This window comes from Macaca thibetana, chromosome 4 (assembly GCF_024542745.1).
Source record: "Macaca thibetana thibetana isolate TM-01 chromosome 4, ASM2454274v1, whole genome shotgun sequence".
Lineage (NCBI taxonomy): Eukaryota > Metazoa > Chordata > Mammalia > Primates > Cercopithecidae > Macaca > Macaca thibetana.
The window spans coordinates 122,802,901-122,815,119 of record NC_065581.1 but is presented as its reverse complement, the minus strand read 5'-3'; the positions used below and the strand labels follow the sequence as shown (position 1 = coordinate 122,815,119).

Below are 12,219 nucleotides of genomic sequence, written 5' to 3'. Positions count from 1 at the left end.
CGGGGAGACCCGCGCGGGGACTCGGGTGGGCTGCAAACGCTGGGGAGATGCCACAGGAGCGCCTGCCTTCCCAGCTTCTCCTTTCTCTCGTTGAGGGTCGCCCCGGTTCAGCGCTCCCAGCATTCTGGCGACCTCCAGGTCCGCCCTGTCCCCTCCCCGCTCAGCCCGGCTCTGCGCCCATCGCCCACCCCACGCCTACCCGCCGCCACTCTCCCATCGCCGCTCGCTCCGAGAGCGCCTGTCCCGCCCCGCGGGGCGACTTCTCCCTTTCGGCCCTGAGGTCCAGGATCCTGGGTGGGGCAGCTGCGCCTCCGGGACAGCCCTAGCCGCAGAGCGCCCAGACCTGCGCCGCCGGAGTCCGTTCAGAAGTCCACGCAGCCGGCGCCGCCGCACCTGAGCCCCGGCTCCGGTCACGCCGCTGCGCCGGAAGCGCGGGCGGAGCGCACGGGCCGGGGGAGAGTAGCCTGCGCCCACGAGGGGGACCCAAGTCCCCAGGGTGGTGGCCGAGTCCCGCCTCCCGCCAGCAGGGGCGAGGACCTGCGACGCGCACCCCTCTGCCCACGCACCCTGCCCGGCCGGGTCTCCTCAGCACCAGCGCCACGCACACCCGACTTCCTCAGCTTCTAGTCCTCACCCTGCCAACTTCCCTGCCAGGAGGAACCTGCCGCCAGCCTGCTTTCTCGCCCGCAGGCCCTGCGCTGAACGCCGCCGCGCCCAGGGTTCACCTTACGCCGTCGGGAAAGCCCATGAACTCTGCAGAAACAGCGTAAAGGAGGGTCCCGCCGCAACGCACGACTGGGGCCCCTGGGTTCCCCCTGGGTGGAGCAGCTGCAGCAGAGCCGGGAAAGTGGTGGAGGATGATCTTGCGGCCGAAGGGGACCTCGACGCAGTAATGTCAACATGTAAGTCCCACCTTTCAGCTCGGAATTCCTTCACTCTTTTATCTGTGTTCACCCTCTGACGCCCCCTCCCCGACCACCCCATCCGCAAGAGAAATGATTTTGTAAGGACTTCAGCTGCACGGAGGGAATAAACTGGTTTGTCTTCAGTTTGTCCCTCGAGGCACTGAGGAGTAGGACTATTGCCAAGTGGAGTTGTGACACGTGTGTGTGGCTTCCCCCTCCCAGCGAGGTAAACCTCACATTTGGGCGGTGTAAAGCCTAATAAAAAAGGGCAGGGCTTCAAGAATGGGGAAAACGTGTTTTCAATTCAAATTAAACAAGGAGTAACAGGCACCGCTCCTCCGGTCCAGGGGCCTGGCCCTGCCAAGAAGGCGCTCTCCGGGATCAACACCTGGGGTCTTGGAAGGTACTGGTATGCCGAGAGAATGTTGACTTTACACATTGTCACCATTGACTGTAGAAGTTATTCTTGGATCTTTGGGGTGTTTGAATTTTTTTTAAGGTGCGCAGAAAATGTTTTCAGTGTGCTTTGGAGATTAAGAAGTAATTAAGGGTTATGCCACGTTACATGATAGGATCTGAGGGGACTTCCATAGACTTATGGGGGCGGGGAGAATTGGGGCATTGAAACAGAAACTTGAAAGATTTTGCTTCCATAAAATTGTCATCCTAATGGTGAGGTGGCTCAGAGCGACCCCATGAAAGGGTCGCCACGCACCGTCTGGCCTTCCAGAATGGGAAAAGGAAGATTGTACTCAAAAGGGCCAAGCTTATATTTGTGTCCAAACAAGAAGTTTCTTTTTCTTGTAATAGGTAATTTTCCTTCTGGTGTTTTACTTAATCTTGGGCGGACACCGTGACAGACGTTTTATCACCTTCCACTAACTCACGTACAACAATTTCTAGAACTTGGTAGTTAACCCTCCTTCCCCCAACTCCTGGATCCTACGTGAATTTACTCTTTCAGTTCAGTACATAGGGAAAGACCTGCCCCCTAGGTCCTGTTTTTCCAGACTTTCCTGCACTTTCCATTCCCTACTTCCCCACTCCCCAAACACACATTTTTAAAATAGGAGAAAGGATAGTGCCCACAAGTGTAGCACTCTGTAACTCTGTTCCTAGTACTGTGAGATGTAATCAGAAATGAACCACTTATTTTTACTAAAACAGCATGTGAAATAATTCCACACCTGGGAGTTTTAAAGTTTCCTTTATGCCGGTGGAATCGGCAAGGTATAACTTGAAAAAAATTATTTTGGGATACAGCCAGCATTTTCATATAAGACTTGTTCTCATATACAGGCTACACATTTTGAAGTAATATGAGCTTGTTTTCAGCTTCAGTTTTTCTTGAAAATATACCTGGGATTTTAACATCAGGTATTTGCCCAGGTTTTTTCAGCTTTCCTAAGTATTTAGATCTTATGAGAAAAAAAGCATATTACACATAAAAGTATAAATACCTATTTTTAAAATAAAAGATGTTAAGCTTATCAACAGGTTATGTAAAAATTTCCTGATCATGAAATTAAGTTATATAGTCCACTTGAATTCTTCGTGATTAAAAAATCATGTCATTATTGGCCCCATTTGTTTAATCATTCCCGTTCCTCCTTGCCTGCCTCCCCACCAGCCCCTCCTGTACACACACAAACACACACACAATTTTTTTCTGAACCATTTGAGTACAAGTTGTATACATAAGGGCTTAAGAGTTTAATTTTTCAATTGAAATTTTAAAAGTGTTTCTAACTTCAAATATAGTTGCCAAAAAGTACGGAGATCCAGTATACCTTTGACCCAGTTCCTCCAGGGTCATTATAGGGTAAAAGCGTGAATATGAAATCATGTAGAAAATAGGGCTTGATACCTGGATTTGAGATTCTTTATTGAGCTATTTTGACTGAAAGTTTCCATTTTTTACCAGATGGTAAGTATGTTTTTTTCCATTTTGCTGTTTACGATTCATATGGAGTGGTTTAGGATGGTCTGATTCTTTTTAGGTATTGGTTTGTTAGAATATATGGAAAGAATTACCAATCTTTCCAAGATTAATATTCTTATTATCTTGTTGAAAAATGTTAAAATGGGGAACATAAGCTATATTATGCTTTAAATTTTAATAGATTCAAGTACAGAAACTACTTATGTGTGTTTTATGCCTCCTCCTTGTGGAGAAAGTGTATTTGTATATTGTTATAGTCAAGTTCTGAAATTATAGACTTTACGAATATATTTGGGAGTTGTAGTGACTGCATATTTTTCATACCCTAAGAAATTTAGTAGATGTAGCAAGACTTGCGTTAATTCGTCTCAAGCTGCATGAAGCTACTGTTCCATTTATGGCTTATATAAATTACATGACATTGTGCTTTTTCAATATGAATGGTGAATAAGGCTATTGTCTCTTGATTTATGGGAAATATTAGAAGCCTGTAGTTTTGTAGCCTAACTGGACACATGACTCTGATGTCTGGAAATAATGATTTGAAAGAGAATTAGTTTACATATTAAAAATAAACTAATGACCGCTTTTTAAAATGTGACCATTTTTCTAACGGCCTATATATCTTACAGAGTTTACATTTCTGATGGGATGATTAAAAGTTTCTACAGTCTATTTAGAATTTAGACTAAATAGAAAACACTTTGTTCAATGTTTGTGGTATGCATGGGCAAAAACTGTTATCTTTCAATTTTCATTTCTAATTGGATGAGATTATTATCTACATTGGATGATGTTAAGAAGCAATATAGTTGACTGGGGTGGTACTGTATAAAGGATATATTGATAAAAATATGTGGCTACGTGAGTGTCATCTTACTTTCCTTTATAAGCATTACTTGAAATGGAATTATCTGGAATGCCTTAAAAAAAGGTTCAAGATTAATTTATTTAAAGCAGAGCAAATATGACAAAAGTTTAACGTATTTAAAATAAGAGTGGTCAAAAAATCACAAATCAATGAGGAAAATATTTATATTTGTAATAGAAAACTATACAAATGACTTGAACATGACAATCCAAACAAAGGAAATTCAAATGAGACACAACTTCTTCTATCAAAGTGACAATGATTAAAGCAATAATACTCAATAGTGAAGAGAGAGCCGTGACATGAAAACAGTGATATGTTTCAATGTAAATGTGTATGTATTTAACTCTTGTAGAAATCATTTTAAATCTACAGGAAGTTTTCAAAAATAAAAATAATGCGAAGAAAGAACACACCTCTATACCTTTCACCCACAATTACCTATTCTAATTATTGGCCCCATTTGTTTAATCATTCCTGTTCCTCCTTACCTGCCTCCGCACCAGCCCCTCCTGTACACACACACACACACACACACACAATTTTTTTCTGAACCATCTGAGAACAAGTTGTATACATAAGGGCTTAAGAGTTTAATTTTTCAATTGAAATTTTAAAGGTATTTCTAACTTCAAATATAGTTGCCAAAAAGTATGGAGATCCAGTATACCTTTGACCCAGTTCCCCCAGTGGTAGCATTTGGAAAACCTATAGTACAATGTTAAAACCAGTATATTGATACAATTTACTTCTCTTTTTCTTGTGTGCCTATGTGTGTAATTCTTAAGGCTGAGTTTTACTCTCACCTCTGGTATAAGCCAGTTATACATGTTACTGTTCAAATAAAGTTTAAGATTTGTGCAGGGTTGAAGAATAAATCAGCCTTTTTGAAGTGGAGGTACACCCAACTTAATAAAGGGACTTAAATCGAGTTAATAGAATAGCACTTAAAAAAAAAATACATTGCTTTGGCTCAGGAACATGATCTTTAACCAAAAAAAGAAATACGATTATGAGCAGACTTGAATAAACCAAATTACTGTTCTTTTCACTCTGGAAGAATTAAGGTATTTTCTCTGCCACTCCCCAGTCCCTTTTATGAAAAGATTTGCCATAGAAACAGGGATGGGATATGACGAAAGCAGTTAATTCTGACAGTTGCTGTTATTGGTTGCATTAGTGTCATATCAATTTCTCCACTAATATCACAATTTCTTCACTAATTTCTCTTTAAATTGTGACTTTTGGGGAAACCAGTAGGAGTAGAGAGATGGAAAATGGTAGGTTTTTAAGATTATTTCGGTGATCCATTTGGATAAAATAATGCGTACAAGGAATCATATCCACATTTAAAGCAATTCTGTAGAAGGGTTACATTCTAAAGCTTCCTGAAACAGGACTCAAGCAAATTGTATTTTGTAGCTTACGTAGATTGAAAAGGGGAACAAGTTTGCAACAGAGGTAGCGTGGTTCTCAAAAAGGACCCTAGGTTGGAAGCCAAGTGACAAAAATGATGTTTTGGCTCTGACACCACTGATCATATGATCTTGGGCAAGTAGTTTAGTATCTTAGTTTTTCACCTGTAAGATGATAGATTTTTTTGCATAATCTTTAGATTCCTTCCAGATATAGGAGTCTATGACTGTCTTTTACTTAAAAAATGTTCCTGCTGTCTTCAATAGAACTTTAAGACCACAATCAAAATGATATAAGAGTGTACTTGTGTGTGTGTGTGTGTGTTTTTTTTTTTCCTCGTAGTTCCTATTTAGAACCTTAGTAACCCTGTTCAGGATTTTCCATTCTTGGGAGATAGTTATTTAAATCTCAGGGGTGTATCTTTGCTAAGTGATCCCCTGAGAAAACACATAGTACTTTCCTTCCTGTGTTCTATTCTTAATTTATTTGTTTATCTTCTTCAGTAAACTGTAAAGTGGTTGAAAGTTGGCCTGTCCTATGGTTTGTTTAGTTACAAGTGCTTGCCTTGTTGGGTTTCTTTTCTGTCGAAGTGATAGGATCTGGACACATGGAATGCCTTAAGCCGTGGTCATCATTTGCAACTGATGGGATTGCAGGCAGCTTTGATAAGACAGCCTCAGAATTGAATATGGAATCCCTAAATGCTGAAACCGTTTATAGCGAAGAAGTTGCCTGAGCGCATAAATAGTGTTTTATGGCGAAACTAATGAGCAGGAGTCTATGAGTATTATTTAGAGATTATATGAATCTAAGAGCCATTATTCACATGTTGATAAAAGATAATTGTCATATATCAAAAAGTGTAAGAAGCTGGGAATTCTTTTGAGCTGATACATCCTTCTGTTAATATCGGTAAGGGTGACAGCCAGGTTTGACTGGTCTGTCTCTTTATTTTTCTGGACCCAAGTTTCCTTTTTTTTGTGAAATGAGAAGATTCAATTAGACTTCAGCATTGGTCCTTCTAGCTCTAAATTTCTTTGAATATGTAATTGTGCTTTTGTTTTAAAAGCATACTCATTCATCCAGCATCAGTAGGAAACAGGCCTATTCTTCCAAATAAGTGAACTTTCTATGGGACGGAAGTTTGTCACCTACTGTTTTAAAAGCCCTTACAGATTACCCTGTACTGTTATTTCAAGTTCTTTTTGGTGGGTAATATCCTATTTACAGAAGAAAAGACTAAGGGTTTAAGTACTTGCTCTACAAACCACACAATTTATAGAGGCACCAGGAGGTAAGTTGGTGCTGTTCGAGAGTCCACATCCATTATTATAATTACTAATTTCTTACTTACTAAAATATACGTCTTATTAGCAGTACTTCTTTTAATCTCAGATATTTTGGATGAATGGATTTGAAAACATACTTGCAAACAACAGATACTCTTCAAATCTTAATCTTTTCCTAGTTTCAAATTTTCCTAGTTTAGAATTTCCATCAGGAGAGCTGCATGGTTCTAGAACTTCTAGTTTGGTGAATAATAAAACGTGGCATGAGTTTCAGACACTACTTAACATTTCTGTATTCATTAGCAGACATGAATAACCAATTTCATTTTGGCCCCCAGGTGATCTCAGAAGTGACCATAAAGTGAATTGATTGGTGTTGGCATATGAGATTAATCTTGTTTACTCTTGATTTAGTCTTTTCCTTTGATTTCACTATGGACAGAATAACACCACTTGAATGAGAATGTCTGGAATGATAGTAATAATAATAATAGCTAATATTTATTGAGTACTTGCTGAGTGTCATGAACTGTGCTTGCAAGGCGTCGTCTTATGTAATCATCTCAGCAACACTGTGGACTAGGTTTATTGCTGTTCCTTATTTTACAGGTGAGAAATAGGAGGCACAAGGCATCAAGCAATTTCCCAAGGGTTACAGCATAGTTCATAAGTAGCAAACCAGATCTGTCTCACTCTAAGCTTGTTCTCTTGGCTATGAGATGGAGATGGCCTCTTAAAGATTAAAAATGCAGGCTTGAGGCAAGTGCAGGAGTCCTTCCATGTCTAATTTTGCTCATTTGAGTATTTCTCTTTCTGCTCGTCTGTTTAGTATTACACATTTCACCCAGGTAAGCAAACTTTAGGCTTTAGGGTAGATATTACTGTAACCCTAAAGTATCTTATTAGTTGCTCCTCGATAAAATGAGTCTCAGTTATTACTTATAGGCAAAGTAACTCTCCCTGAGGGGATTTTCAGGTCTCCTGGAGATTTCTAACTACTGCTTGCTTACCTTTCTGCCTCCCAACGCTTCTGCTCGCCAGTCCGCTTATGGTCCCTTTTGATGACTAACATTTTTAATTTCTTCCTTCTTTGCTGGTTTGCCTTTTTTTTGATGGTGCTGATTCAATGAACTGTATTATAACATTTTTTTGAGACAATATAATGTGAATGTTCCTTTCTAAATCATTATTAAATATAATTTTCAGAATTAAATGAGTCTGTCGTGCAGAAGGATTGTTGAGTTTTCAAAGCATCACCTCTCCATCTAATGTCATTTACTACTTTCTATAATACCTGGTGTTTAATAGCCATTTAAAAACATTGATAGCTATTTTATATATAAAGACTGTACCTTTTTTGGAATATTAATGCTTCAATGTATCACTTTAGGGGATAGAACAGAGCTTGGGCAATTTGATTTTATGTTAAATATTTCCATTTGTAAAGCAGCAGACATTAAGGAATACACATCCTTACAGTCTAAATTTCTGGGAGATTATAAGGAAGGTTGATAGAAACATCCTTCTTCTACCCAGATGAACATGAGTCTGCTGAGGCTGAAACTAAAATTGCTTTATTTTTTAATAAGTAATTTTTTTGAATTGTCTGACTACCCATCCTTATGCGGAAATCACCTATTATGTATATTTTGATAAGGAAAGTGCTGCCATGTGGCAAATAAAATGCATGGATTTATTTTCTTTTGCTAATTAGCTTGAAGGAAATCATTAGGTCGTCGTCATCTTTTAAGTTGCTCCACTATTTGGAAGCAAGGCTGAAAAAAGTTTATTTTCTAGTCCCTACTGGAAACCTATACTTTTACTTTATTTGTCATAATGCTTTACTGAATGTTGAATGTCCTAATTGCCATTTTCTTTCTTTGCAGGATGTTTCGCTCAGATCGAATGTGGAGCTGCCATTGGAAATGGAAGCCCAGTCCTCTCCTGTGCTTATTTGCTTTATATATCATGTGTGTTCCTCACTCAGGTAAGACTCTTTCTCTTTCACACCTCGAGTTTAATCATGATGACATTGTCTGCAGCATAAGCATGCTACTTATTTACATTGCCTTACCTTTACTTACTGCCTTTCTTTTTTTTTTTTTTTTTCTGTTTCTATCCTTATAGGGCAGTTTTTTTTTCTGTTTATGATTTGTCTATCCTCTTTGAAATTTGTGTGAATACTATTTCTTTGATCATTGTTTTATTTTCTAATGAGTTTATTTCTTTAATCTTTGCTGTCTTTTATTTATTTACTTAGCCCGTATTGAGTGATGAGATAACTACATAAATGGCATTTAAAAAGTGCTAGCTGTTTCTTCTACTGTTGAGTAAATATACTGTACTTCTCTTTTCAAGTTTTCATATAGTTATTTATGGAAAGTACAGACTTTGCTAGTTTCATTCATCCTCATTTTATTAGCATGTTGCAATATGAATTAGGAATTGGAACTTAAGTTTTTAGACTATGCAGTTTAATTTACTTGATATGAAAAAGTTAATTTTAATTACAGCATTTTTGGAATTAAAGTGTCTATTTTTTCTAATTACGTTTTTTTGAACTTTGAAATAAGATCTTGTTGACTGCTGAAAAAACTAAATTTTCTGTAAACAGCACATTTTATGAATAAGCCAATTAGAAGCTGAGGAATGTGAATGATGTTTAAAAGTAAACTGTTTCTTCATTTTCTGGTTTCGTCACTGAACTGAGCAAATTTATTTAAGTCCATTCTATTTTACTCTTTGTATTCTCCTGGTGTATGTATTAGGCTTATTATGTTTTCCTTTAGAATAAAGCTAAAATGTCAATTAAGAAAATCATAATTGTTGAAGTCTTATGTATTTACTTGGAATTTAATCAAGATTTATTAATTTCATATTTATAATGTATCTATATTATCATAAATAATACATTTTAAACATTATGGAAATAGATTATCTGCTAAAATTGCTTATTCATGGATCAACAAATTAAACTTGTATTGAGATGTGAAAACTTTTTTTTCCAAGCCTCCAAGTGTTTTAAGAGTTTCAGTTACTTACTTGGAAAATTCCTGGCACTTACTTAATGGCTTCAAAACAGAACAGATCTTTCGGTGAATTTTGTGTGTATTGGTTAGAATTTTATTGTAAAGCCATCCTTTTCCTTATTACCGTCATTATTAGAGGAAACACACTTGTAAACAGATTGAAAAATTAAAGATATATTAGATGTTATGATGTACAGTGTTGAACTACTTTCAAAAGTGATTAAGAATAAATTACATGATATGAGATAAATTATGAGATTAACATGATTAGTTGAAGTCTGTTTACTTTCATTTTTGTTAGGTCATGTATTTGTATAATTTTAAGGCTTCTTGAGACCATAGCACCTCCAATTTGTACTTTTAGATGTCAACATTTTAATTAATATATACACATTCTTGAATTTTAATCATTTGAATAAATGAAGCATGTCTCTTTAGGGTAAAGAAAGGGAATCAACTTGTCTGGGACCAGGCTGAGGGAGGAGAATCACCTGGGTACAAAATTTAAGGAGACACTCATTCCCAAGGTCACCAGAATCAAAGTACTTACACTTGTTAAGTTACTCTCTCACACAAGCTTTTCTTATTTATTTGTTATTTCCTGCATTATTAAACTTTTTTTGTGTATCAGATAAGGTTTTGTGACAGATAGTTTTCTGTGTTCACTTTTGAGGCCAGAACATTTTGTGTTAATACCTGTATCCTCTAATAATGACTCACTTAAAATGCTGCCACCTCGTAAGTGTCTGAATTCACAAACACTCTTTAGAAGTTATTATTGGCATTTTAATAGAAAATTTTTGCATCATAAGATGACTGAGCATGGTGCCTTATAATGAATTCTCAAGCCATTTAAAATAATGCATATTACAACTTTGGATATATCTGATATTTAAAATCTTTTTTTGCATAAATCAAAGTGTAATACTGCTATGTTTTTGAAGACTAGTGCTCAACTGATGTTATATCCTTGTTTACACCTTCGTTGACTAATTTTTGCTTCTTTGGATAACCCCTAGATGATCTCAAGTGGCTTTAAGTGGCATCTTGACGCCAGCGTCTGTAAATCTGTATTGTCCATCCTGGCCCCTTCCTGGCCCCTAGAGCCATCTCTTGAGGTGCTGATCCTCATCTACCCTTGGATTTATAATAGGCCTTAAACTTCAAATGTGCAAACAGGACCCCTAGTTCCTATCTCCTATCCTCAAATCTACTTCTCTTTTAATCTTTAAAATTCCTCCTTCTATCCTCCTATTCTCTACCACTCTATTTTGTAGACACACTGGCCTTTCTATTCCTTGTCTATGCCTTCCTAGTCTCCTCTTCTCCCTCACCTTGTTCTTTTTGACACTCAAATCTCAGTTTAATTATTACCACCTCACATAATCCTTCCCTATCCCTCAATTCAAAGGAGCTCCACTGGATCATATATTATTCTTAGTGATAATCTGCATAGATTTTGGTTGTTGTCTTGTTTGTTAATTTTTTGTTAATTTGACTGTGATAGCTAGGTTAGGAGATTGGCAGATCTCTTTTGGTTGTTACGATTGACACTTAGATCAGATGATTAAAATTAGAATCTTATGGTTTGATTCCAATAACACCCATAGTTTAATTCTTATAATAGAATTGCAGTATTAAGTTTGCTAGTAGGTAAGTTAAGATTTGTATTTCATGGGACACTTAAAAAAGAAATATGTGAATTTTGTGCATTTCTGGATTTTCAAAAGTAGTGTGGAAAAATAGCTCACTGTGTCTTGACAAGTGATGATTATAACCTTTAATAAGAACTACAATAAAATAACAATTTAGAATATTTACACTCGTGCCATAGAAGTATGCCTTAAAACAATAAAATACGATTTATTTTTACCCACTATCTTGACACCATTTAGAAAAGCTGACAACATCCCATATAATCAAAATTGTTGGGAAAAGAGTGTACACTGACACTGTTGACTCTTTTGGGAGAGTAATTAGGTAACACATAAAAAAATTAAGAATGTGTACATTGGTATATCACTCTCACATGTAGGCATATACCCTATAAAATAAAAAACATAAATAGATAGAGAAATCTGTATCACTATGTTAACTAGCATTGTAATAGCAAACCGGAAAAGACATTGTTCACCGAAAGGGGGATGTTTATGTGCATTATTTTACATTTGTTCCGTCAAATACTGTGCAGTGCCTCAAAACAATGTGGTCAAACTGCCTATTGGCTTGGAAGGCTATTCATGATAATAATGTTAAGTTTAAAAGCAGATTATAATCAGGCACTGTGGCTCACACCTGTAATCCTAGTACTTAAGGAGGCAGAAGTGGGAAGATGGCTTGAGCCCAGAAGTTTATGTTATAGAACAATATAAAATTATTTTAGATTTGTAATAGCTTGCATTACAAACCTGGATGTATTATGTATCTATGTTTATATAAGACTTTGTAAACATGTTAACAAAACATGGAATGATACTCATCAGGCTTCAAAAATGGGTTATCTCAGAGGCACAGTTTGGAGAAACAGGAGAGATGACGATGGAACTTCGTACACCTCTGAATTTTTTTGCATTCTTACAATGATCAGGTATTTAGTAATCTGAAAAAAAATGATGAATTTCTTTTTTTTTTTTAAAGCCACATAAAAATGATCAGAGAGGCGTAGAAGTGTATGAATATTTAAATTTTGTTAGTTACTTAACTGTTTCTCTGGCTCTTTCTTCACGTAATAGGAATCTCTAAAAGGAGTTTCAGATAATAACTTGTT

The 12,219-nt window shown here is 37.2% G+C and overlaps 1 protein-coding gene across 6 annotated transcripts in view; it reads left to right on the top strand.

The window, feature by feature from the left end:
* Nucleotides 1–419: 419 nt before the first annotated feature.
* The window catches only part of ADGRG6 (adhesion G protein-coupled receptor G6), a 135,240-nt gene continuing 123,440 nt past the window's right edge, over nucleotides 420–12,219 (top strand). For 4 of the 6 annotated variants that reach the window (XM_050787337.1, XM_050787340.1, XM_050787336.1 and 1 more), the window contains exons 1-2: nucleotides 420–902; nucleotides 8,310–8,410. In XM_050787337.1, coding sequence (XP_050643294.1) covers nucleotides 901–902; nucleotides 8,310–8,410 — 103 coding nt within the window. In that variant the 5' untranslated portion in view covers nucleotides 420–900. Of the gene's footprint in view, nucleotides 903–1,157; nucleotides 1,309–8,309; nucleotides 8,411–12,219 lie in introns of those variants that run through there. The other 2 variants (XM_050787341.1, XM_050787338.1) reach the window with 2 other exon arrangements.